Source organism: Squalius cephalus (genome assembly GCF_949319135.1).
Source record: "Squalius cephalus genome assembly, chromosome: 23".
Classification (NCBI taxonomy): domain Eukaryota; kingdom Metazoa; phylum Chordata; class Actinopteri; order Cypriniformes; family Leuciscidae; genus Squalius; species Squalius cephalus.
In genome coordinates this window covers 17837341-17864598 of record NC_137144.1, presented here as the reverse complement: position 1 = coordinate 17864598, position 27258 = coordinate 17837341, and the positions used below count along the sequence as shown (strand labels likewise).

Below are 27258 nucleotides of genomic sequence, written 5' to 3'. Positions count from 1 at the left end.
ATGAATACTAAATTTAGCTAAAAGAAGTAGCAGATTAGGTAATATAAGATTTGTCATAGAAAAAACGAAATAAAACTATTTTAAAGCACAGTTGAAAGCTGGGCGTGATGTGAGCCTTAATAAAAGAAGAGAAATTTGACCAAACACAAAATGAACGAGGACAACTCAAAAGACAACAATGTTTTTTATTATCACGTATTACGTAATGATGAAGTGATTTGGCGTGCCTCGCGCTCAGTGTTTATGCGTGACGTCACGGCATGCTCTCGACGCCCCTCCCCTCGCGTCCTCTCTGTGTTGTTTCCGCATAATTAGAGGAATCTCCGCCCAACCCGATTCCAGCTTGGCTGCGTTGTTTGGGGACAGTCCGAAGATGGCGACGGCCCAGCTGTATTGCGTCTGCCGGCAGCCATACGATGTGAGCCGGTTTATGATAGAATGCGATATTTGCAAGGACTGGTTTCACGGCAGGTAAGGAATGCAACCGTTTCTTCGTCATATGTTGTGTCAGAAAGGCAACAAAAACACCCGCGTATGAAATCCAATGGCACTTCGGATGTCAGTAAGCCGCGCGTTGAGCTCGCTCGCTCGCACTGAGACGATTTCACGCTCTGCTTTGTCAATATTTCCAGGCGTTAATCGCACCCGTTGCCATTTTCATAATGTAAACACTCGCGTGGCGCGTCTGTTAATTCTTTCCTAGCTTCGTTGTTGTTTTGCAGTAACATTTGACTGTTTTTCCATGGCTTCAGCGATCAGAGCAGCGAAAATGGGTTCACGTAGGGTTTTCTCAGTAGCTTTGTGGCTAGGATTTCAGAGCATCAGCTGACATATACATCTCATGTAGTTTTTTTGTCACTTAAGGAAATAAATGACAGCATTGGCATGGATGTTGAAGTCACGTGAGATTGTGTGGTGTCAGACCAGACGCCAAGTGAAGGTTATTAATATTGCACATTTAACTGCAGTTGGGTTCTGTGCATGTCAAAAAGTAAACTATTAGAATGTGATATAAGATGAGATGTAACAAATCAGTAAAATAACATGCAGTAATAATGAAAAAAGAAAACGGCTAGAAAAGGAATAGCCTATGAGTTAAAGCATGATCGAGTGGTGCTGAAACTTGTGAAGTGAACTCGTGCATGATATTTTCCTCTTGATTAGGATTTTGTTTGTTATTGTGGGGAAAAAATATTATAAACAGTACAAAACTTAGTTTCTATCATAGAGTATGATAAAACGAGCATTTTAATAGTTTTACATTGTTTGAAATTCACTTTCACCATAATATGATATTTTTGGTGACTTGGGATTGCTTTATGTTTTATGCAGCCTATATTGGGACTTTTATTGCTCTTAGCTCGTAAATTAAATGTATTTGACATCAAGGTTGTTTCTTTGTTGGGGTTTCTGCAGCAGTCAGTCTGTGAAGCGTGAAAAAAACGTGGGGGGTTTCGATGAAAAGTTACACGGGGAATGGGGGGGGGGTATAACTAAACAAAGACGTGTGGTTGAGTTTACGAGATCAGACCCTTGCCTATTTCTCTCGTTAAGTGCCTTAAATATGCATTACAGATTGCTTGGAAAGTAGCTTCCAATTTTGGGGGTGGCTAGGTTTAATGGCAGTATTAAATGTAAAAGGGAAAGACACGCTTGTAAAGGAGCGCAGCCCCATAAGGTTTCTGTGATTGTTTGGTCTTTTTGATTGACAGCAGGGGTCGGGCATTTAAATCCCCCAGTTATACAAATATGGGCATATGGTTCCGCCTCTTAAAGGGACAGGTACCGTTTGACGTGTACAGCGTGGAGATGAAGCTGTGAGAAATGCTCAGGATGAAAACAAAAACGCAAATGCAAGAACGTCGTGGTGCTTGTTTATAAGTGTGATATATGTCCGGCACATTTGTTTTTAGTTTACTTGTAAATCTTTACACTAGCGGTCAAAAGTTTGGAATAAAGTGTTTAAATGTTTGTGAAAGTCTCTTCTGCTTACCAAGACTGTATTTATTTAATCAAAATACAACAAAAACACTAATATTGTGACTACTATTAGAGTTTAAAATAACTGTTTTCTGTGTTGATATATTTGTGATTTATTCATGTGATGCAAATCTGAATTTTCAGCATCATTACTCTTCAGTGTTAGCCTACATGATCCTTCAGAATTTGAATATGCTGATTTTGTGCTCAAGAAACATTTGTTATTATGAGTGTTGAAAATAGTTTTTGCTGCATAATATTTTTGTGGAAAATGTAATAAACTACCATTTAAAAATTTTGGGTAAGAAAAAAAAAATCAGCAAGAATGCATTAAATTGATCAAAATTTTGGATAAAGGTGTGCGTTTTCCGCCCAAATATTAAACAACAAAAAATATTTTCAACATAGATTATTATAGGAACTATTATTAACAATTCAGCACCAATAATAATTGATGATAATTGAACACCAAATCAGCGTATTAATGACTTCTGAAGGATCATGTGACACTAAAGACTGGAGTGATGGTGCTGACAATTCAGCTTTGCTATTGCAGGGATAAAATGCATTATAAAATAATACATATTAAAATAGAAAGCGCTTGAAGTTGGGCTGCATTTGTATTCTTAATGCAGGTTTGAATTCAGTTTCATAATACCAGCATTTCAAAGGCCAATCATAAACCGATCACAACCCAAATTTCCCACCCTTATTATAGAATATAAATATTTACCATGGTTTTCAAGCATACTTGCATTATTAGGCCTCTGCATTTAAATTGCATGAGATGTTTAGTTTTGCCAAGGGGCTTCTGTATCTCTGTATCACAACATTGTGGTGCCCACTGGCACTGTTGATAACACGGGATAATCATATTTGTGGGGTGCGTGGTTGATGTGTTTTGTTCTGATACTCAAAGGTTCAGTGTGTCACCGCTGCCTGCCACCAATGGGATTAAGCTGTCTTGCCGGTTGCCCGGGCCTGGCTGTTATCTGGCTCCGTGCACAGCCTGGTTTGGGAGGCAGGATCCGCTGGGGGCGAAGGCCTTCGATAATTACAAAACTCCTGATATTCGTGCCTGATAGTGACAAGATGTACAGTTTCAATCTTGCAAAAAAAACAGCCCATATGTGCCTTACCTACCAGGTGCAGGCCAGTTTTTCAAGCTTCACAGTGACCTTGGAATGTTACCTAATGACTTGTTTAAATGGTTAGTTTATCCTAAGCAAATCCTCCTAAACCAGTTCGGAGGTCTGAGAATCAGTGCGTCTCTGTCTTTTGAATAATGTGTGTATTTGCATGCTTGATGCACGTGCGTGGGTGTGCTTGTGTGTTTGTAGGAGGAGAAAGATTGATGAAGGCCCCACTGCCCAGAGGCAAGTTCAAAGCCCCATTCATCAACGTCCCTCTGAGGTTGAAAACACTGAGGGGAGATAGATGACTTCTGTCTTGTCAGCCTAGGTTTTTAGTAGGATTGGCCCGGTCGAAAAGTCACCCCTGTTTTTGTACGTGACATTAGGGATTCTTAATGATGACAAGTGCTGCTTCACTAGAATATTAATTGGGATAAAATAAAATCGCATGTGTTTTCTGAAAGAAAATGATTTGTATACAGTTACTAAGTTATAAAATATCTAACATGAATATAAATTAGGGCTGTCAAACGATTAATCGCGATTAATCGCATCCAAAATAAAAGTTTGTTTTTACATAATATATGTGTGTGTACGGTGTATAATTATTTTCTATATATAAATACACACACATGCATGTATATATTTAAGAAATATTTGCATGTATATACTGTGTATATATATTTATATTATATATCATTTATATTATATATACATATTTTATATATAAATAACACATTTTTCTTAAATATATACATGCATGTGTGTGTATTTATATATAGAAAATAATTATACACCGTACACACACATATATTAAGTAAAAACAAACTTTTATTTTGGATGCGATTAATCGTTTGACAGCCCTAATATAAATGCATGATTCTAAACTCCATATCGGTTTTCCATAGTCTTCGGTAACAATATTATTTGAGCCGTTTGTCAGATGGATTTTTCACTGGACGGTTATGATTAACGGCCTTAAGTTGGCAACCTATTGATTTCATGACCATTATCCACTTTATGAATAGACTGGATGATCTCACTGGTCATCTGTCACATTTGCCATAACTAATACGGGCTGTTTCAGTATTTCAATGAATTGAAAAGGGAAAATAGTTAGAGCTGTGGGAATGTCGCCTCAAACCACAGGTCTGGTTTCACTCATCACAAAATACTAGACTCTTTTGAATATCATAAGACATTCCAGTTTGATTATATTCATCTTTATGTGACATCATTGATTCAAAATGTACTATTATTTTACTATTTATTTGTTTTATTGGTGTAGTGAAATGAATAATTAGCAATGAACAACTATAAATCTGTTCTGCATGTTGGATAGTGGAAACTTGAAAGTAATTCATATTAAAAAACAATACAGAACCGTTCAAAAGTTTGTGGTCGATTAATATTTCTTAAAAATGTTTATGCTCACCAAGGCTAGATTTATTTGATCAGAAATACACTGAAAACTATTATATTGTGAAATATTATTATTAGGGCTGTCAAACGATTAATCGCGATTAATCACATCCAAAATAAAAGTTTGTGTTTACATAATATGTGTTTGTATGGAGTATAATTATTTTCTATAGATATATACACACAAATGCATATATATTTAAGAAAAATGTGTTATTTTATATATAAAATATGTATATATAATATAAATATATATACACAGTATATACATGCAAATATTTCTTAAATATATACATGCATGTGTGTGTATTTATATATAGAAAATAATTATACACCGTACACACACATATATTATGTAAAAACAAACTTTTATTAATTGTTTGACAGCCCTAATTATTATATGTCGAATTGTTACAATGTTTTCTATTTTAATATCTTTTCAAATGTAATTTATTCCTGAGATGCTAAAGCTGAATTTTCAGCATCATTACTCCAGTCTTCAGTGTCACATGATCCTTCAGAAATCATTCTAATATGCTGATGTGGTGTTTTGTGTTTCAGAATTTTAGTAAGTTCAACACAACAGAATTTATTTGAAATAGAAATCTTTAGTCTTTACTGTCAATGGTGCACATAAATTTAACGTGTCCTTGCGGAATAAACTATTAAGTTAACTAAGTTAAGTTAACAGTTTAAACTGGAAGGCTCTATGCTATTTTTAATGGCAGTTGCAGTCTTGTTTATGTTTTGATCTCCAAACAAAGGTGAGAGTTTGCAGCACAGTTGCGTCTGGAGGAAGTGCCCTGCTCTTGTTGGGGTTATGGTCTTGGCCAGGCTTGTGGGTTTGAAGCAGTAAAGCCTAGTTTCCTATGCTAAATGCTGCTTCCTGTGCTCATTACTCTCAGGGGCTTGCCTGCGTTTAAAACAGACAGTCAGTTTCTTCACAAAGAGACATAAAGTAAGAGAGGGAAAGGCTTTAGTTTATCTTTCTTTGCCCTCATTTCGTGTTATGTTTCCTGCTGCTTCACTGTCTGTTAGCTGAGCTTTTTTTTTGCACACAGTTTCCTCCCCGACTTCCCTCAGCCTGGCTTAATTTAGCAAATAAGTGCAGCCACACATCAAAACGGTGTTCTTTGCAGTGAAGATCTGCTTTGCTAACACACAGGGTGTAGGTTCACCTCACAATCCTGCTCAGCCACTTTATCTTACTGTTCTATCATTATGCCCTGAAGCAAAGCACTTAACCCTAGTTTATTCCAGGGAGTCTTTGCAATTAGAGTGTTGTAGGTCGCACAGGATGAAAAGTGTCTGCTAAATGACGAGTAACTTAAGATTGGGACTGATGGATGCGGGAGTTCATTGTCAGGTTCTGCTTTGACACCCAACTCGGAAACCCTACACTTCCACATCATAATTAGGGACTCTATCAATTAAAGTCAAGTGAATGAGCTCATTTTGACTTGTTTACCCAGCCGCATGTCGTTCCAAACTTGTACGACCTTTTGTTTCTTCCGTAGAATACAAAAGGAGATGTTTAGCATCTCGCGCTCATAAAGGAGTGGTCAATCCTTTATGATAGCTTTGGTGACGAAAAGACCAAAATGTATGTTGTTCACTTTTATTGTATAGAAAAATCTCAGATATTATGCTTTAAAGGGTTAGTTGACCCAAAAATGAAAATTCTGTCAGTAATTACCCACCCTCATGTTGTTCCAACCCCGTAAGACTTTCGTTTATCTTCGTAACACAAATTAAGATATTTTTGATTAAATCTGAGAGCTGATCACTCCTCCATAGGCTTCTAAGTGATTGAAACTTGCTGGCCCAGAAAAGTTATTAAAGAGATCGTTAATATAGTCCAAGTGACTACAGTGGCTCAATCTTAAGTTTATCAAGCGACGAGAATACTTTTTGTGCGCAAAAACAAACAAAAATAACGACTTTATTCTACTTTTCATTTCCTTCTCTCTGGGCCTCGCATCACACACATGACAAGCGTCGACCAATAGTGAGCCTACGTGGTGACGTGCAACACAGACGCGCTACGCAAAAACACTACGTAAACTAACTCGAGGCTCAGAGAGAAGGAAATGAATAGTAGAATAAAGTCGTTATTTTTGTTTGTTTTTGCGCACAAAAAGTATTCTCGTCGCTTGATAAACTTAAGATTGAGCCACTGGAGTCACTTGGACTATATTAACGATCTCTTTAATAACTTTTCTGGGCCAGCAAGTTTCAATCACTTAGAAGCCTATGGAGGAGTGATCAGCTCTCAGATTTAATCAAAAATATCTTAATTTGTGTTCCGAAGATGAACGAAGGTCTTACGGGGTTGGAACAACATGAGGGTGAGTAATTACTGACAGAATTTTCATTTTTGGGTGAACTAACCCTTTAAGTTGCAGTTGTGATCCAAAGGAGAAAGGAAATCAACAAAAATGAGGGTGTGTGAAAGATCACTGAATGAGAAGGAAATTAGACTAGAAATATCTAGATGGAAATTTAATTTAATTTATTCTAAATTGTATCTATTCTTTCTTCACTCTTGCTTCTGTGGAACACAAAAGAAGATCTTTTTTTCAATGGGCTCCAATGTGGTTTGGTTCCCAATGTCTTTCAAAATAACTTATTTTGTGTTGTTCAGAAGAAAGAAAGTCATTCTGGTTTGGAACAGCATGAGGGTGAGTAAATTATGACAAAATGTTCATTTTTGGGTGGACTATCCCTTTAAGAAGCATTAAGTGGAAAACTCTGAATGGTTAAATTCATTGATTCCCATCCCTAATTCCTTAGTAGCACAAATCAAGAACAGTTGTGATGGACTGAATAGACATATTCCTTGAAATTCTCCACATTTTCATGCATGCTTTAGTAAGCAAGGAGGCCTCAGGCTCAAACCATAGTACAAAGTGGGATTCTGAGAGCGTAATGGGATCTATGGCTTACATACTGTGAATTCTGCCTGTGAACTTGCCATCACCATGGAGACTCTTTTCATCTGCTTGCAGTCTAGGTGAACGATTGGTTAAGCCTTCAGGAGATCTCATTGGTTGTGTTGGGTTTATGCACTTATGATGACTCCTTCAAAGGAGCCTTCAAGTATCTTCCATCGTTCTTCTACTAAATCCCTTGCTAGGATCTACATTAGTCCTGACAAGCCACAAGAAACCAGTCCTCACCCATTATCTCAGGAACCATCAGAAATGTATTGCACTCTCATTGGGGGCCCATGGGTACTTCTCTAAAAACGTGGCATTGAGAAAAATGGCCACATCCTTTTTTTGTTTGCCTAGACTTGTTCCATCTCCTGACTTCCACTGAGTAATGACTATCTCCATTCAGGCTAAATGGCAGGTCAAAAGAGCTCAGTGAGGAACGTCTGTTGTCTGAACGTTCTTCAACCGTGGCTGCTCAGTGAGCTCTCATGTCCAAATCCCGACATCTTTTTAGGGCTTAAAGGCTATTCCTTCCAGACACGGACAACCAGATTTATGATATTGATGGAATGGAGCCCAGAGTCTTGTTTGTGTTGTAATTTCTCCAGTCAATAAGCTTTTAGTCAAAGGATCATCCAGTATGGCCATCTAGAACATTATCCCAATGTTAATGTTGTTTTTGTTGTGACATGCGTCCTATTTAGACAAAAGATTTGGACAGATGCAGTGACATTCTATTTCCCGTGAGGATCTCCCCCCCCCCCCCCCCCCACTCCTCACAAAACAACATGCAATACCAGTGCAACAGCGTAAGCCTTGGCAATGAGTAAATGCAATAGCCTGGTAAGATTTAAATGAATAAAATAGCACTGAAACAAACAAGTCCAATACTGCATCTCTCATACTTTAATGCTATTATCATATTTCACACTAAGCCACCCACCGGAGGATGAAAAGTGCGCGGTTTAGCAAGTCTCACGAGGCTTTGTGGAATTTGTTTGTGGCGATATTATGGTTGTTGGCTTGCTCATCTGTGTTAACAGGGAAACTCTAATAGTGGAACACAAAGCTGAATGATGGATTTATTCTCAGATATTTCCAAACCAGAATTAAAGGAAAGAAAAAACGTATTAGCTTCATGGCAAGCTGCCATCTAGGACATCATATTTGACTGATTTGGCATGCAAATAATGCAATATGCACACAAATATTGGGTAAAATAGTACATTTATTTTTATTGAATGAATTTTAAATATTTAAATATAAACGTTTCTCTTGTCTTGTCTGCCATATTTTTATTTATTTGAGCTTTTTCTGCTGGTCCCCTTTTCAAATATGTTTCTATGTGGGTGAGTGCAATTTAGAAAATTTTTGAAACTACATATATGGTAAACTATATTAATAAATGCCATAAAACTAGTCAATTGTTAGTTCATGATACCTAATTTAATAATTAATGGTAATGAATTTGAACTGTTGTAAAGTGTTACTTTTTGTTTATGCATATGTTGATTCATATTTATATATAAATGAACAACAAGTATTGATTAAAAACATCAAGACTTCAAAAAAACAATAGCACATACTCTGTCATATACTCATTATTTTTTTACTTATTTCAAAATGCTTTTAAGTAATCAATTACTTGTTTTTATGCGAGTATTTGACAGCAACACTCAATTATTTCATCATTTAACTCGCATAGCAGAAACTTGCCAATAATATTGCACTTCATATTTTCTTTGGCTGTTGCATCATGCTCTCTTTCTGCCTGAATCTTCTTGTTACGCTAGCAACCCACCAGTCTCTTGTGATGTAAGCTCTCTTGTGGCCTGAACTCATTCAGATTCAGAACTCAAGCAGTCTTTTTTTTTTCTCTCTCTCTCCCAGTGCTGTTCTTTTCTCCCATCTTGCTTGGCAACAGATGAATGTTTTAGAATCTGTTATCGTGGCTCAAAAACTCCTGAGTCAAATCTGTTTTAGTGACACAGTGTTCTTCACCACATATTATTCAGATAGAGTAGGAGTCAACCTTTCTCACGGATTTGAGGAGAGAGCCAGTGTGTTGTCCAACAGTAGGTCAAGAACTGAGGCGGTGTGATGTAATGATCTCCATGAGTCACTTCCTGCATGTCCTTTTTGGTTGTCTCATCTCAATCACAAGTGTGAGAGTCTGAAGGAAACCGAGGGAAGGAAAGTTGTTGGCTGGCATTTGCAGTGGCAGCTAGCTTTTTGTTTGTCCTGGCTCCTTTGAGGAAAAAACGCATGTAGATGTTGACGTGGTGCACTCGCTTCCGACAGATCCTTCATTTTCATTTTATAAAACGTCCCCTCATGCCACTCCAAACTAAGCTGGTGAGCATCCTGTTCGGTTAATCCAAATGCTATTGGTACTTTCATGTAATCGAACGTGATCCAGACGTGCAAATGGGATTCAGTAGCTTTTTGTGTAATGTAAACATTCTTCCAAATGTCTTTTTCTATTCCGCAGGGAAAAAAAAAAAAGATATTTTATATTATATTTTCTACAGATTTGAAACGACATGAGGGTGACTAGGCTAAATTATGTCAGATTTTTTATTTTGTTTTATTACATTTACTCAAGACCTATTTACTCAAATAAACCTATTTAAAAAAACAGAACACAATCATTAGAATAAATGATGCTTTTTTTATTTTATTGTATGACCAACATATTGCTGCAACAGCCGCCAAACAAAGCTAAAGAAGTGTCACATTTCACTTAAACAGTACACATTTGTTTACATTCCCTAAAATAAGGAACATGTATACAATAAACACTAAGCCAGAAATCATATTGTGCTAGAAGCGTAGAGGATTTCACTAATAAGTTTCTTGAACAACAATCATCTGACCCAATTCCTTCACCACTTTAAATGATACATGAATCATTTGAAACTAAAAAGCACTGAAAACATGTCATGTTTTAATAGGACTGTAACTTTGTTTTGTCTGGCAGCTAATGTTGTTAATAATGTGAGAAAAAAACAATAAAACCCAAATTTTCCCAGTAGGAAGGCTAATTTCAATCTTTTGATGTGGACACCACCATTGCCACTCAAATGCCACTGTTTCCCACACTGGTTTCCAACATAAACATACTCCCCTCCCCCGTTCACCTCATGTCTCGTGCCCTGGAGCCCAACCAAATGTAACCTCAGATCTGGAGCTCTGGTTTAGCCGGGCTTGACTGGGGTTAAACATAATCGACCGTAGATGACCCAGTCTGGTGTTACTCTCCGGTCACTGCAGAATCTGTTAAATCTTTGGGATTCATCGAGGTTGCTAATCAAGGCTACTAGGTTTGTTTTAAAAGCCATGGTGCACCACATGCAGATTGTTTGTTATATTGCAGTGTCAGACTTTTTCAGGTTACTTCCAGCTAGTCTAGCGTTCTCCACGTGAAGCCCTCATTGTTTGGAGCACTTCACTCTGGGTAACGTAACACTCAAACCAAGGAGTTGGCGAAATTGCTTTCTTTGGCAACATCGAGCAAAACCTGAGCCAGAGAAGTGTGCAAGGCCTTATTACCTGCCTGGCTAATGAATCTCCACACGATGCCAAGAGCTAGCTTGTCAAATGACTTCCTGTGAAACAACATGCCTTTAAGCTAATTGGAGTGTGCGGCTGGAAGTGGAAAAATTAAGAAGTGGGGCAAAGGGGTTTTGAGCGATAAGATGCTTGTTGGCAAAGCTACCGAGCACATGTTTAATAAGCTCCATCTGCAAGTGCAAGACAGTTTGCATATTGTTATATAGCAAGAGTGGCATACAAGATCCTGTGCTCCTTCCTCAAAGTAATTCCACTGGCTAAGACTGGGTAATCATTGCGTTATTAGAAATCAATCTAATATGCTTAAAAACAATTTTTATTTTTTACATTTTTTTAAAGCCAAAAATGGTTAAATTATCCATTTCGATTTCTGCATTAGCACTAGCTGGCAAGAACAGCTTTTTTTTATTAGCTAGACAAAATAATGTACTACATGTCTTCATTTGTATTAATTGTATTTACCATTAGAAGCGCGATATACACTGAAAAGTTTGGGGCAGTAAGATTTATTTTTTAAAAGAGATATTATATTCTTATATACTATTATAAATATTTATATTGTTATTTTATATTGTAACAAAATATTTCTATTTCAAATTAATTCTGTTTATTTGAACTTTCTATTTTTCAAAGAATCCTGAGCAAAATGTATCATGGTTTCCATAAAAATATTAAGCAGCACAACTGTATTCAACATTGATAATGAGAAAATTCTTTCTTGGGCACCAAATTAGCCTATTAGAATGATTTCTGAATGATCATGTGACACTGAAGACTGGAGTAATGATGCTGAAAATTCAGCTTTACCATTAACAAATCACAAATATAATAATAAAAATAGAAAACAGTTCTTTTAAATTGTAATAGTATTTCACAATATCAGTGCTTTTGTTGTATGTTGATCAAATTAACACAGCCTTAAAAAAAATCTTACTGACTCCAAACTTTTGAATAGACTATGGCTGCATATTAACTTTGGCTTAACTTGCATCAAGGATTCATTAGTCATTGATTGCACATACAGTATCCCCAGAAAACAATTTTGTGCATTCAAAGAATTAATTTGTTTATGTTTGTTTTCTTGCAGCTGTGTTGAGGTAGAAGAGCACCATGCTGTGGACATTGACGTTTACCACTGTCCCAACTGTGACGTCCACCACGGACACTCCCTGAGTATGTATCCACTTTTTTTGACTGTTAGACCCTATTGGTTCACCCTTACCAGTAAATTGAAATTAAGATCCTCAGATTTTTCATTTTTGTGTTTGGAATATGTTACCAACCTAATTATCTGATGAAGACATAAACTGGTTTAAGAGGATGCTGTTCATGTCTGGTCACTGTGATCAACAAGCATGTTATGGCATTGTGGTAGTATAGTAATGACTGCGATTATTGTTCCGAGGCCAGACGTATTGAGTTCTCTCTGCCTGATTTTACAGTGAAGAAGCGGAGCAACTGGCACAGACACGACTACACTGAGCCAGATGACGGCAGTAAGCCAGTGCAGGCTGGCACCTCTGTGTTTGTGCGGGAGCTGCAGGCCAGGACCTTCCCTAGGTATGTGTGCCAATTGTGGGACGCCAACACAGTCACGACAAAGCACTCCAGCGCTTGGTGCCACCCATGATGCCACACGATTCACATGGGCACAGCCAATGCACTTCTTTGAAGACCTCTCATTGTGGCAGTGGCCTGAAAAGTTTTATTGTAGATTACAAGTCAGTACTTCAGCTAAAGTAATAGTTTTCCCCCCAAAAAAGGATATTTTAAAGACTGTACTGGTCGCCCTTTTCCATATAATTTAATGACAAGCTTCACTAAGGTTGCAAAAGCACTATAAAATCACACTACTGTTCAAAACTCTCTTATGCTCACCATGGCTGCATTTATTTGATTAAAAATACAGTAAAAACAATAATATCGTGAAATAATATTACAATTTTAAATGTCCACTTTAATGTATTTAAAAATGTCATTTTATCCTTCAGTGTCACATGATCCTTCGGAAACCATTTTAATATGCTGATTTGCTGATCAATAAAAATGTATTATTATTATCAATGTTTAAAACAGTTGAAAACCATGATGATTTTTTTTTTATTTTTTTTATGTATAACAAGTTCAAAAGAACAGCTTTTATTTGAAAGGGAAATCTTTTGTAACATTATAAATTCCTTTACTGTCACTTTTGATCAATTTAATGCTTTCTTGCATAATAAAATGATCAATTTCTTTAAAAAACTAAATCTTACTGGCCCCAAACTTTTAACTGTCTATATTCCAAGTCTTTCCACAACTTTTTGTAAGAAACAGACCAGCATTTATTTTTTTCCAGTCATTATTCAGTCACAAGCTTTGCATCTATGGAGTTGTAAACCACTGCAATTGAATAATTGAGTCAGTAACTTAAATCAGTTTTTAGACCTTTTCATATAGACCAAATCGTTTTATTCATGACATTTATTGGACATTCATACTTCTCTCATGAACAGCTTTAGCATATTCAAGATTTTCAGTGAACAACTGTTTCAGTTTTTGTCTGAATAGTTTATACTTCATGTTACTCGCGCTCTTTAATCAGTAATTATCCTGTTTTATTCTGCAGTGGAGATGAGATCTTGCAGCAAATGCAGGGCGGTCAGGTCACCCAGAGGTATCTGGAGAGACATGGCTTCCGCTATCCCATCGTTGTAACCAAAATGGAAGGGCTTGGTCTCCAATTACCTCCGCCGGATTTCTCCGTCAAGGATGTAGAACGCTACGTTGGTAAGGAGGGCGATGAGTTACTATCATCCTCTTCACGCTTTTTCTTCCACATTTAGCCATTGTGCTCCACATCATAGCACTGAGCAGCAGCGCTTCATGGGTTTAAATATTAATTCCATTAAGAGTTGTCTTCATGTAATGGAGTTGCATTACAGTCCATCCACTGCGGGGATCAGATGTTAATCTTAGGTGAGTCAAATGGGTCTAACCTTTTAGCAAACATTAATCAACCCATAATGAAGTAATTGTGTAGATAAAAGTGGTGTACCTTACACCAGCCTAGAAGGCCTCATCTCATTGAGAGTCTGGTCTTTATAGTGTCCGATTACACAGTCGCTATATCTTTCCCACTGAGCTTTGTCCGTAAAGTTTAGGTTACAGCTCACTCCTCTACCTCTCACATTTGTGATAACATATTGTTATCATGATACACACAGCGATCAGCTGCTCCATTTGGGTCCTGGAGGGGTGCCTGTGGCCCACTGGGAATGAAAGTGTGATTATATTGCACTTACTGTAAGGCTACTGCCACACCTTCTGGTGTCTGTCGGGCCACTGCTAATGTTATAGCCCTTTACCAGCCTGCTAAGTTTCTTTTCCACAGATCTTCAGATGTTCGCCTCATTTACTTCCAGTTCACACTGAAGAATATGATTTGTAGTGTGTTGTGACCCAACAAATTTGGTCCAGATGACCGTCGATAGGTGCGACACGTTAACGTTTTCATTTGAAAACTAGAACCAATAATACATTTTGGTAATTAAATTAAGGTAATTTAACTTTTTATGCTGTTCGGGGTGCTGTGTACTCAGGTGATCTATTAAACCGTAGTTTTTTGGTAACCAGCTGGACAAATTTGACATATTGCTACTCTAGCATCATTTTTGGTCATGGCGAAGTGCGTCCACTTTGCTGACTTCTTGGCGGCATTCAAAAGCTAAAAATTGCTGCCTTCGGAGGATGCATTCTAAGGAAGGAAGGCATCAAGGCACATCCGAATCCAATGTTAGCCTCACTTCCTGTCGTTTTTGAAGGCAGCATAGATGTATCCTTTGCTGCCTATGATATCCCTCAATCCTGTGTGACAGTTGAGCTATAAATATAAATATGGCATCTTAAAGTTGTGGTTGGTGGTCAGTTTGTGCGTAAATGTATGTTTTTGACTTTTAATGTTATTTCTAGCCAAAGCCCGCTCTATTCTAGATCATTAAACCGTTCCAATGCCTTAGAAGTCTGTCTAAAATCTGTTTCGTGAGGTGCCTTCATGCGGCGCCTTCGTGCGCAAACGCTGCCTGCAAAATCATTGCCTGATAAGACTGCAAGGCAAGAAGGCAGCAGCCTGAGCTTGGTTGGGCGCACAAAATAACAGTTCACCGGATTAAGTGCTAATTTTAATGTTTCACTCAATGATTTCAGCCCTTCAAAATTATCACTAATATTGCTGTGTATATATATAAAAAGAACACTTCCCATTCTTTTATAGTCTATGTGCAAGAGATTGTGATATGCTTTTTAGCATTCGTAGCATAAAGCTAAAAATGTTCAATTTGAGAAGTGTGAGAAAATCTGTAGACTGATGCTATGCCAGCCAAAAATCTATGTATATAGTTGAATTGCTTGATGAATGTTCAAGTTAACTGCAGTGACGTTATGTCTGGGGCAATGCACTAAAAGCTCTAGCTTTTGTCTTTAATGCACTTTTGACAGGATAGCTGCCCAGATAATTCAGTTACTTCAGTGGGCAGCTTGCTTGCATGGCTTCCTAGCCAGCGAAATCGAACATTGTGGGTTTTTCCCCCTTTGCCATTTGCTTGTAATGAAGAACCGCACTCTACGCCTGCTTTTGTGAAAGCCGCTTTTGTCCCACACTGCTTTGGGTACATTTTATGTCTCCATAACTATAAAAATGTTTGTTGTTACTGGTTAAAAGGAGTAATTAATGGCATAAATGTTTTAAATTATGCACATATAAACACACATTACTGTCTTGTCGCTCGGAGTGCCTGTAATATTGTTTTTAATCTAACCCATATTTGTTGTTAGCACCATTGTGGATTTGGAACCATAAAGGATCCAATAGACATTTTTATTGGCAGTGTTTGCAAGTCATGATCCCAGAACAGCAGTAAAGGATCTCTTCATGGTCTACTTTGTAGGATGAGTTTCCTTCTGGCTTGGTACACTAGGGTGCCGTTTGTGTACACAAGCACCAGCTGTCCTGCTCAGTGTTTGAGGTTTTTCCCAGCAGCTTTCTGGTTGGTTTTGATGTTCTGCCTGCCATTTGTCTTTCTCACAGTTATAAACATCAGCTGATTTCTTGTTAAGAAACATCAAATAAGATCTTTCATTGTAGCTTCGGTGGAGAGATGGCCTTATGTAAGGACAATGGGAAACTTTTTAGTACCAAGAGTCTGGTCATTTGACATGATGGTCATTTGAAATATGATTTATGGCCATTTAATGATGTTGATTATTGCAATTTATCCCTGTTGAGTTTGTTTAGGTAATGATATTTGTTGTAGTAGTCTGTTCCTTTGATGCCCACTCATGCACATCACTCAATTTGCTCCCTTTGCTTATAGGAGGTGACAAAGTGATTGATGTCATCGATGTGGCCAGGCAAGCGGACAGCAAGATGAAACTGAGCGCCTTTGTGAAGTATTACTACAGCCCTCAGCGGCCGAAAGTCCTGAACGTCATCAGTCTGGAGTTTTCAGACACCAAGTTAGTATTGTTTGAAAGCGACTAATTTGCAATTACTGACAGATAACACAAAGGTGCCTTTTTTGAGTGCAGGAAAAAAACACACATTTTGATGACAACTTGAATGTCTTGCACTCAGGATGTCCGAGCTGGTGGTGGTCCCCGATATCGCTCAGAAGATGTCTTGGGTGGAGAACTACTGGCCTGATGATTCTTACTTTCCCAAGCCGTTTGTGCAGAAGTACTGTTTGATGGGTGTGAGGGAAAGCTATACCGACTTCCATATTGATTTTGGAGGCACATCTGTGTGGTACCACGTCCTGTGGGTAAGTTTGCATCACAAACCTTTGATCTTTCAATTCATTAGAGATTCCTGAAAAAATAAATATATCACAGGTTCCACCAAATGAATGTTTCTTGAACAGTAAATCAGCACATTAGAATGATTTCTGAAGGATCATGTAACTGAAGACTAGAGTAATACACAATTACTCTTTTTACTGTATTTTTGATCAAATAAATGCAGCCTTGTTGCACATAAGAGACCTCTTTCAAAAACTAAAAATCTTACTGACCACAAACTTTTTAAAGATTTTTCAAAAACAAATTTGCTGAATTATATGACGACAACTAAAATGAGTGATGATCAATGACTTATTAATTGCCTTACCTGTAGGGGGAGAAGATCTTTTACTTGATAAAGCCGACCCCGGCCAACCTTGCACTATACGAGGAGTGGAGCTCATCCCCGAACCAGAGCGAAGTGTTCTTTGGGGAGAAAGTGGACAAGTGCTACAAGTGTGTGGTGCGGCAGGGAACAACACTTCTTGTTCCAACGGGTTAGCATTATGATTTCTTTTTGGGCACATCAGTTTTATTTATTTATTTATTTTATTTTTATGATGCTATTCAAATAAAATACAATAGCATAATTGAAATTATTATTTTTTTGCTGAGGTTCCACAATAAATTATATTATACTATAGTAACTTTGAAGTGTATGAATTTTTTTATTTTTTATTATTATAATTAGGTCATCCTAAGGTACTTTAAAGGGGACCTATTATGCCCCTTTTTTACAAGATGTAATATAGGTCTCTGCTGTCCCAGAATGTGTCTGTGAAGTTTCAGTTCAAAATACAGAACAGATCATTCATTCTAGCATGTCCAATTTGCCCCTATTTGGGTGTGAGCAAAAGCACGCCGTTTTCATGTGTGTACCTTTAAAGGAGTAGTTCACTTTAAGATGAAAATTACCCTATGATTTACTCACCCTCAAGCCATCCTAGGTGTATATGACTTTCTTCTTTCAGACGAATACAATCGGAGATATATTAATAAACACCCTGACGCTTCTGAGCTTTAGAATTGCAGTGAATTGCAACCAACAGATTGAAGCTCAAAGTGCATCCATCGATCGTAAAGGAACTCCACACTGCTCCGGGGGATTAATAAAGGCCTTCTGAAGCAAAGCGATGAATTTGTGTAAGAAAAATATTCATATTTCTAACTTTATTAAGTAAAATAACTAGTTTCCGGCCAGACGAACATACAGATTTGACTTAAGTGTAAAGCGCAACTTATGTGAGTAATGCGACGTACTGCTGATATTTACTCTACGCCATGACGCACTTCGTTACTTCTGACTTCATAAGTAGTCCGCAAGTAGACTGCATTTGGCCGGAAGCTAGAATTTTACTTTGTAACGTGTTAAATATGAATATTTTTCTTACACAAACTCATCGCTTTGCTTCAGAAGGCCTTTATTAACCCCCCGGAGCCATGTGGAGTTTGTTTATGATGGATGGATGCACTTTTCTGAGCTTCATATTGATGGTTGAAATCCACTGCCATTATAAAGCTTGGAAGAGCCAGGACATTTATTAATATAACTCCGATTGTATTCGTCTGAAAGACGAAAGTCATATACAACTAGGATGGCTTGAGGGTGAGTAAATCATGGGGTAATTTTCATTTTAAAGTGAGCTACTCCTTTAAATCCAAAAAAGCTGATCCTCCCCACCCCTTTTCCAGAAGAGGGCAGAGCCTTTACATATCATGCTTCAGATACTCTGCAACAAACAAAACTGGGGAATCTCACGCAGCTAAATTGTCAGTAGCGGTGTTCAGCCTTATGAACCGGAGTCGGACACAGATGAAGAGACTCTGGAAGAAGTTTCAACGTTTCTGAATGGTTAATTATTTATTTTATGTAGTTGTTGTGGAGTTAGCTTTATTCAACTTATCGATTAGCATCTTCTGACATGATCATCTATAAATTGTTGTACAGGTGCTCATGTGGAAACTGTAGTAGCATGTTGGTATCGTTCCATCTTTGATAATCAACTTTTGTGCAAATCCTGCATTGAACTGACAAAAACTAAACCTTTCACATTGAAGGAGAAAAATGAAGTCTTATGTTTGTCTGAGGGTTTGTTAGGGACACACGAATGTTGGAGCAAGAGGAACTGGTATTCCACTTACTGTTGAGCAGCTGTCTTTTAATGGTGGTTCCACAGGAAGGCCAGGGCTGATTTGTGTTTTTCGTTTTAGGTTCAGATGTAGCAGGAATGAGCAGCCACTCTTACCACCCAGAGAGCCACATGAATCTTAGCGACACATCTTATCCAGTACATTGTTCATTAGTGAAGCTCCACAGCCTTTTTTGAGTTACAATACAAACATCTAGTGTATCGTCATCATGACTTCGTATTATATATGAAGTCAAATGATAGGGTATATATGGGTGGCATCATAAATCTGAACATTTTATGAAACCACACTCAAAATGAGCAGGTCATGAGAATACGTGGTCTTAAATGAATCTGGTTCCCAGCTGTGTTGATGGCACTAGCAGACCGGTTTAAAACTTTCACATCCCCCTGCTGTGAGACAGACTTCAAAAGTCCTTCAAAAGCTGCGATATGAAAGTTGCTCATTGTCGGGGCTATGCCTCTGAATCTGATGTATATTTATGCTTTCCCACACTTCGCATGTGGCCTATATGTTGAAACGTAGACAGGAAGTCGTGGATGTAGTTGACAGACTGGTTGTTTGGTGGGCTCTGCAGTCTGCAGTGGTTTAGAAACACTCTGGGGGTTTGATTCACCTCAGAAGATCTCAGTTAGCCGTATAATCATGGCCCACCCAGCAAATGTATGTGAACTTTTGCTTGCCTTTTAAAGTCCTGTACATTTGCTGCATTTACACTGTTTGTTGAAGGAGCATGTTGGTAAAGTTTGAACTTAGAGGGATATACCAGTGGATTTTGTGAAATTGGTCTCTCGGTCCAGCTTTGCCGCACACCGGATATGAATGGCTTACTGTTGGCTAGAAAGGAACAGCTGCAGTTCAGACCAGATGTCTGAATGTGTCTGCATCTGTCAGTCAGCTGTTGACACACTCTTGACCTCTCTTGCAGGATGGATCCATGCAGTTCTCACCTCTCAGGATTGCATGGCTTTCGGTGGGAACTTCCTCCACAACCTCAACATAGGCATGCAGCTCAGGTGAGCGAGTGCTTTCACTCTTCAGAAATCAGAATTGGAGTGCTGTTGCTTCTGTTTGTCTTGATGGTGTCTCTTAAAAGTTGACCAATACATTTTGCAGATATTACATTGTCTAATATTTTTGTGTTTTTCATATCAGCATATTGGTTTCTGAGTTACCTACTTATACTACTTATGTCCTCATATTAGGTGCTATGAGATGGAGCGCCGTCTGAAGACTCCAGACCTCTTTAAGTTTCCTTATTTTGAGGCCATTTGCTGGTTTGTAGCAAAGAATCTGCTGGAGACTCTCAAAGGTATGTCGTCTCAAATCACTCAGCATGTCAATACAGGGCACTTAAATCATTGGCGTGCTGCCACTCCGTTCCCTGGTGTCCATCCTAATTGTCTGTTTATTGTCTGTCGTCAGAATCACGAGAAGATAACTGCCTGCCTCCAGAATACCTGATCAAGGGAGTGAAAGCTTTGATAACTGCACTGAGGAACTGGCTAAAGAGAGAGGTGAAGGAAATTCTTATCACGCAAGAAACTGCATCGTGATATCAATTCTGTCATGTCGGCAGCAAACCGTACCCCAGACTACCCTTTTTATGCAGACTCTGGGTACGGTTCGCAGGTGCGCACCTGAGTTCGGAAAACAGCGTTTACATATTTTAAACCAACCAAAATCTGATGTCAATTGAACCCGCGTGCGCACCAAAAGTGCTAGTGTGAAATCACCCTTAAAACAACTTAACTCTAAAACCACCTGCAATCATCCCATTGTACATTGTAATCCCTGATTAAATAATGAGGGCAAGGGGCTTCCCAAAAGGGTCGATATCTGGTGTCAGTGGTACTGGGTAAGAACCTGAGTTTGTTCTGTGACACAAACCCCTTATTGTCTACCATGTGTGCCCATTTGCCCAGGTCACAGAGCCAGCCAGCGAGGTCCCTGACCATATCAGACCCAACCATCTCATTAAAATGCTCACTAAGGAAATCCAGTACCTTGAGGTAAGCCAGACGGCTTGAAACCATGGCCATACACAGGCTTTTAGAAATACAGAGGTCTGAAAACTGAGCTTGCTTGGGGGGGTTTGGGTTGGATTTCGATTCTCCTGATCTACATATGTGCATTTTAAGTAAACCTAAAATGTAAAGTGTAAATTGGTCTTATTACGAATCAGTTTGTGCAGTTTGAGTTGTTTGAACTTGAGTTGTTGTATTTGATCTCACAATGCTGTTTTAAACACTCAAGGAGTATCAGAATGGGAATTGTGGAAGCAAGCCAATGAAATTTCAAGGAAGCTCTGTGTGTCCTTCCACGCGGTCGGCACACGAGAGAGGGTCTCACGCGCGCAGGAACGCCAGACGTCTTCGTGACCACCACCACCACCACCATCATCATCATCATCACCACCATCATCATTCTCACAACCCTAAAGTTCCTTCCAACCTTGACATCTTCGAACAGCACACACAAGAAGTTTTAAAGAGACTTGAGAGAGGTCCTTATGAGGAGGTAATTGGGATTTATGAATACCATAAATGCCATTCAGGCTAATCTATCTATAGGGAATAATTTTCCTCAACAATTGTCTTTCAGGATGCCACCTTTAACCAGAAGGTCAACGGCAAGTTCAACAAGGTCTCTACGGCCTCAGCTGCAATGGCAGAGCGGAGTTTGGACACTGACTTGCGACTGGTATTGTGCAATGGACGTATAGTCAGGTAAACCACATTAACCTATGATGATTATCACACATTAGTCAGTAATTGTAGCACTTAAAATCACCACATTGCCAAATACAAATGACTCATGCTGGCCTTCATGATAGTGTTACATTTAGAAGGATTATGTAAGGTAATAGTCATTTTATCGCTCTACTTGCAGTTGCAATGTTTTTCTTGTCCTATTTTGGCTTTTTTTGGTCATAAAATATTGGGAACACCTTCAAGTCTTTTTTCCCCCTCCGATTGTCCACGCAGAGATAACAGGCAGCATGTTGCTGAAAAAAGACCAGGGTTAAAGGAAGAGGAGGACTTCAGAGATGTGAAGAGGGATTCACTCAAGATTAAACTCGTACCTAAAGAGGAGGAACAGGAAGTGGATATTCGAATGAGTGTGGATAAGCATCATCATGTAGCCAGAGAACTGACATCCTTTACAGGTACCCTCAAAAGTGTCAAAATCAACCCTGCACTTTTATTCACAATTCTTGTGAAAAAAGTTTTCAAATATATTTGAGTAAATATTGCGTACATAATTTTTTTTCTTCAAGCAATTTTGTGTGCTCTAATTAGTGTTATTTGAATTAGCTTTTATTTTTTTATATTATTTTATAAATTAATATTAATTTTATAATAATATATTTGTTGTATTATCGTTGTATTAATGTTTTTTATTTAAATTTTAGTAATTTTGTTATGTGCTTTTATTTTTTTTATTTAGGTTTATTCTTTTTTTTATTTGAGTTTTAATGCATCAACTTAAACTTATTTCAGTTTATTGCCACTTTTTCAATTAATATTTATATTGTATTTTATTTCAGCTTTATTTAAATTGACAGAAATGTTTTTAAAAGTGTTAGATTTAGTTAACGATAATAAGCCTAGCTCTAATCACAAGCATCAGCCATGTTAAAACAGCTTGTATTACTTATTCTCTCAGCTAGTGCACGAAATCTCATTGATATTTTTGTCCCTGCCAGTAATAAGGAGCTATGTCTTCCACAGATCTTAGTAAACAAGAGAATTCAGATCTCAGGAACAGAGAAACCGTACATTCAGACATCTCATCAGACTCTGAATCAGAAGCGGAGTTCACTACACGGGTATGTTGCCATTTCCCTTCATGCACAGGAAGAGCATAAAGTCCTAGTTTAGGTTTAATCTGCTCTTCTTATCCATGCAGAAAAAGAACTGCTCCGAGGAGGAATCTGAAAGCTCTTCAGAGGAAGAGGAGGATGAAAAGATTAGGAGTGGAGATGATCAAAATGAGGCCAAAAGTTGCTCCGGCTACTACAAGGAGTCCAGGCAAAGACTTGACCGTTTTGAGAAATGTCTTAAAAGGTGAGAGCTGATAGGGTTTTTAGATGCCTGACATTGTCACAAGACAACAAAATGCTGGGGAAGATTTTAGGGTTGTGCATGTGTTAATCTCAAATCACATTTGCAGTGAGTCTGCTACCTCGCCAAGCAAAGAAGAGGATGCTATCCAGGGAATGCTGTCTATGGCAGGGCTGTTGTATTCTCACCAATCAGAAGATCCCAGCAGTTCACAGGAATCCTGGTGGTCCCGAAGCAACCATCACTCCCCTGACTACAGTAAGACTTCATGAGAGTTTTTTTTTTATCGCTAAACAGCTTATTTTTTTCCTCTATAACGTATTGTTATTTTGATAAATATTGCATGTATTCTTTTTCAATTCTCAGGTAAAAAGGAGATTGCGTCAGGAGAGGAGAACCAGGATTCAGACAGCAATTCTTCACAGGTAACTTCTCAATGAGTTTTATTAAATATTTGCATACGTCTGTAAACCCAATCTTAATCTGGCATACTGTATCAGTCATGTTCCAGAAGTAAAAACTGTAATTAAACCTTTAAAAACAGACCTATTGTGAACTCTGGGGTTGTTAATCAATGGTATATGCCTTTGTTTAAGCCATCTGTTTGCATCATTTAACCTTATTTTTAAAATAATCGTGTTTAAAGCGGAATTCGTGGTAAAAACTACATTACCCATGATGTTGTAAAAAAGTCCACCAATCAGAGAGTTCCACCAATCAATATATATTTTGCAGTTAACTTAAAATAGTGTTTCTATAGGTGTAATCAACAACATAAAATGGATAGTGTAATATTTCACCATAGTTTTATTCCGATTGTCATTCGCAAGGCTCCATGGGATTGTAGTTTTTCCCTCACTAAAGCCGTTAGTTACCCAGTCTTGTACCTTTTGTCTTTTTGTCCAATTTGCAAATACGTTTTTGCTTCAAATCAATGTTTGTAATGTTGTGATTTACCTGGTAGCTAATTGGTTTTGCTTGTGGCTTATAATGCTTTAACAAAGTCTGTATATATTCGAATAAAATTTTAATTTGAGAAATTAACAAACAAAAAAATAATTAATATTTTATTTGATACTAATTTATGCATTTATTCAAAATAGAGGGCACATAAATGTGGCCACCGTTTCAATCTTTTTTTTTTCTTTTTTTTTTTTTTCTTTTTAGGAAGGATTCCGGGAGCGGGAGCATTCAGAAGGAGGATGTCAGGCCGAACTCATGCATAGGATCCAGGAACACAAGAACTTCATGGACAGCCAGGGCAGTGGCAGCAACAGCAGCAGTGAGGCGTGGAGCAGTCGCACACACTCCCCAGCCCATGGGGAAAGCCTTACATTGGGCTACCAATACTGTGAGACATCCCTGTCGCCACCCCTGCACCCTTCCAAGAGGCCTGCCTCAAATCCCCCACCAATCAGCAATCAGGCCACCAAAGGTACGCCATTACCATTTTCTCTGCACATTAAACATATTAGTAAGTCTTTTTACTTCTGGTTTTGTATGCATTTATTTAGTTAGTTAGTAGGGGTGGGGAAAAAATCTATTCACATATGAATCACAATTCTATCTTCTGCCGATTCTCATCGATTCTCAAATTTAAAAAATCGATATTCTAAAGTGTTGCATTTCCTAAACTTTGCTGTACTACAATGTTATTGACTCGTTAGTGTGTTATTAAAGGGGGGGTGAAATGCTCATTTTCACTCAATCTCCTGTTAATCTTGAGTACCTATAGAGTAGTATTGCATCCTTCATATCTCCAAAAAGTCTTTAGTTTTATTATATTTATAAAAGAAAGATAGGCTGTACCGAGTCTTTCCGGAAAAAAAACGAGCGGCTGAAGGCGGGCCGTGTGGGCGGAGCTAAAGCTGTGCTAACGCGCCGAGCTAACAACACACAGAGAAATTTGAAGCAGTTTTACTCACCGCCCGGTTCCAACGCACGACCGCGAACCTTTATCATTGCGACTGCTCGATCCTTAAGCATTAGACGATCTGCAAATCCGTCGATCTGGGCTTTGTTTATAAAACAATCATCGTCGAAATGCAGGGAACAAAAAGTCTTGCACAACCTCCGTTGATGCTCTGGAAAAACAAACTCCATCCACTGGTCCCTTAACGCTGGGTTCTTTGGGAATCTGTGCAGGGTTGTCTTGCCCTGGCAACCAAAAACCCACTTCTTTGGTGACATTGACTTCCCTAAAGCCGAGCATAGCGCTTTGATGGGCGTACTGCTTTCGCTCTCTTGCTCTGGTCTACGGTTGCGCGCGCGCCCGCGTCCTTCCGGAGAAGTGCTCTTAGGACCCGTATAAGGAAATTCCGCTACATCTGACGTCACACATGCCCATTCTTCGAAAAAAACTTTCCGAAACAAATGTACAATTGAATCAATTTATATTTAATTCAGACAGTGAAGACTATACATTGTTTTATTTTTACATTTGATTATTCAATTTCTGTAGTATTTCTTAAGACATGTTAAATAAAACTAGGCTACTGTACCTGAAAAACTTTATTTAATTTGTATATTTTTTTCTGTTTTTTTCTATCTGTCCTATTGTTTGTATATTTGCATTTTATTTACCAGTTTTACATTTGCAAAAGTTTTTATTTTATTTATGCACAAATTTATTTATTTATTTTATTTTTTTCTATCTCAGGGCTGCCTTGCTTTATTACAGAAGACTCACGTGCGCAATGATTGCAGTCAGCTTAAATAACATATATTTAATAATTATTAATAATTATTTTTCTTTTCTCTTTCTTGTAGGTAAACGTCCTAAGAAAGGCATGGCTACAGCTAAGCAGCGACTGGGCAAGATTCTCAAATTGAGCAGACACAACCCCTTCTTTGTATAGTAGTAGTGATGGGATGCTGAGTCTGCATGTTAAAGGTGACAGGGTATAAAGTGTGTTTGGCTCAACACATTTGGTCATAAACATTGTATTGGCTACCAATCAACCCGAAGCTTCAGAATGATCTGAAAAAGTGCTTTGCCCAACATGGTTTCCTAGTTTTGCTAAAATACATCCAAATGATCAATGCGACTGAAAGGAAATAAGACTTTTTAAGGCTTTTGGTTCTCAACGATTGCATCAAAATAAGGTTTTCGAAGCTAAAAGCAAAGACTAGCATGCTGCCAGGCTGCTTCCCACAACTAAAAACACTTCACTTCAATGATGTACGCCTTAAACAAGGCGGCAATTGAGTGATGAACTGATTTCATAAAGGTGCTTGACCTTTTTTTTTTTCATTTTGTGATTGCAACCAACTTTTCCTAGCAAAGAAAATTTGCATTACTGCCTAAAGACAAAATTCCCCAAGGTTGATCGCTTGAACTACCTGACCTGTCAATCAAAATGTTCTCAAGTTTTAAGAGAAATGAAAGAAAAAAAATATATTTTTGTCAGCATTTGTATTCATATTGGCATATTTTGTATTACAAGCTAAGTAGTGGGGGGTAGTTTAACTATATTTGGTCCTCTTTTGCCACCTAGTGGGCATCCGGAGTCTGACTCTTTGAAGATATCAATTAAATGGGGCACGTGACAACACATTTTCCCTTAATTTATTCCTTTTTTTTTATGTTGGTGCTTGATTTTTCTTTTTCTATACTGTTAGTAAATTACATATTTATTACTGATGAAAGAGAACAATTTATTTCACTAAGCATTTAGGGAGATTTGCTGTTCTTTAGGGTCTTAATATGCATCTGTTTTGAAACCTGTTTCGATATTTGTGGCCGTACAGACATTTGTGCACGATTTTTCAAAATTTCAGCTGTATTTGTATTGCATTGTGGGTAAGAACAAAATGTGTTGTGTAATAGGAAGCCAATATTTAATCAAAAAACCTGCCCAATGTAGTCCCATTATGTTAAGTCTTTCATTTTTTTACTGAACGTTTTCTGAATCAGTAATGCCACCTCCTGTTATCTGGCTGTTTTTTACTGTTATTCTAAAGATCTGGTTTCAGAGATGTGTTTTTGTTTCCAGAAGTATAAAGTTCAGCTGCCTCATCAATTTCTAAAGCATTGAAACACTGTTTGAACTGGTGCTGTGTATATTGAGAAAACGAGACGTTTAAGACGGCCATGGAGCGTGGGGGAATGTTTACCTTTTTTACGTTGAGATGTATTTGGCTACACGTCTTTTTACAAAGAAACGAAAAGAGTATTTATTT

The 27258-nt window shown here is 37.9% G+C and overlaps 1 protein-coding gene across 1 annotated transcript; it reads left to right on the top strand.

The window, feature by feature from the left end:
• The first annotated feature begins 296 nt into the window (after positions 1 to 296).
• kdm7ab (lysine (K)-specific demethylase 7Ab) lies at positions 297 to 26140 on the top strand. Its single transcript, XM_079859082.1, has 20 exons — positions 297 to 471; positions 12132 to 12217; positions 12487 to 12604; positions 13653 to 13813; positions 16396 to 16537; positions 16656 to 16842; positions 17193 to 17355; positions 19938 to 20025; positions 20215 to 20321; positions 20435 to 20526; positions 20935 to 21021; positions 21266 to 21529; positions 21614 to 21738; positions 21997 to 22178; positions 22744 to 22841; positions 22922 to 23079; positions 23186 to 23334; positions 23443 to 23501; positions 24244 to 24511; positions 25846 to 26140. Exons 1-20 carry the CDS (start codon positions 374 to 376, stop codon positions 25932 to 25934), a joined length of 2721 nt encoding a protein of 906 aa, XP_079715208.1. The 5' UTR covers positions 297 to 373; the 3' UTR covers positions 25935 to 26140.
• The last annotated feature ends 1118 nt before the right edge of the window (positions 26141 to 27258 follow it).

What these genes read in the sequence shown, in the direction of transcription:
- kdm7ab (XM_079859082.1), top strand. Translation starts at nt 374, where the DNA reads ATGGCGACGGCCCAGCTGTATTGCGTCTGCCGGCAGCCATACGATGTG. An exon ending in CCACCACGGACACTCCCTGA is followed by an intron (nt 12,218 to 12,486) that starts GTATGTATCCAC and finishes CTGATTTTACAG; the next exon opens with TGAAGAAGCGGAGCAACTGG. An exon ending in CAGGCCAGGACCTTCCCTAG is followed by an intron (nt 12,605 to 13,652) that starts GTATGTGTGCCA and finishes TTTATTCTGCAG; the next exon opens with TGGAGATGAGATCTTGCAGC.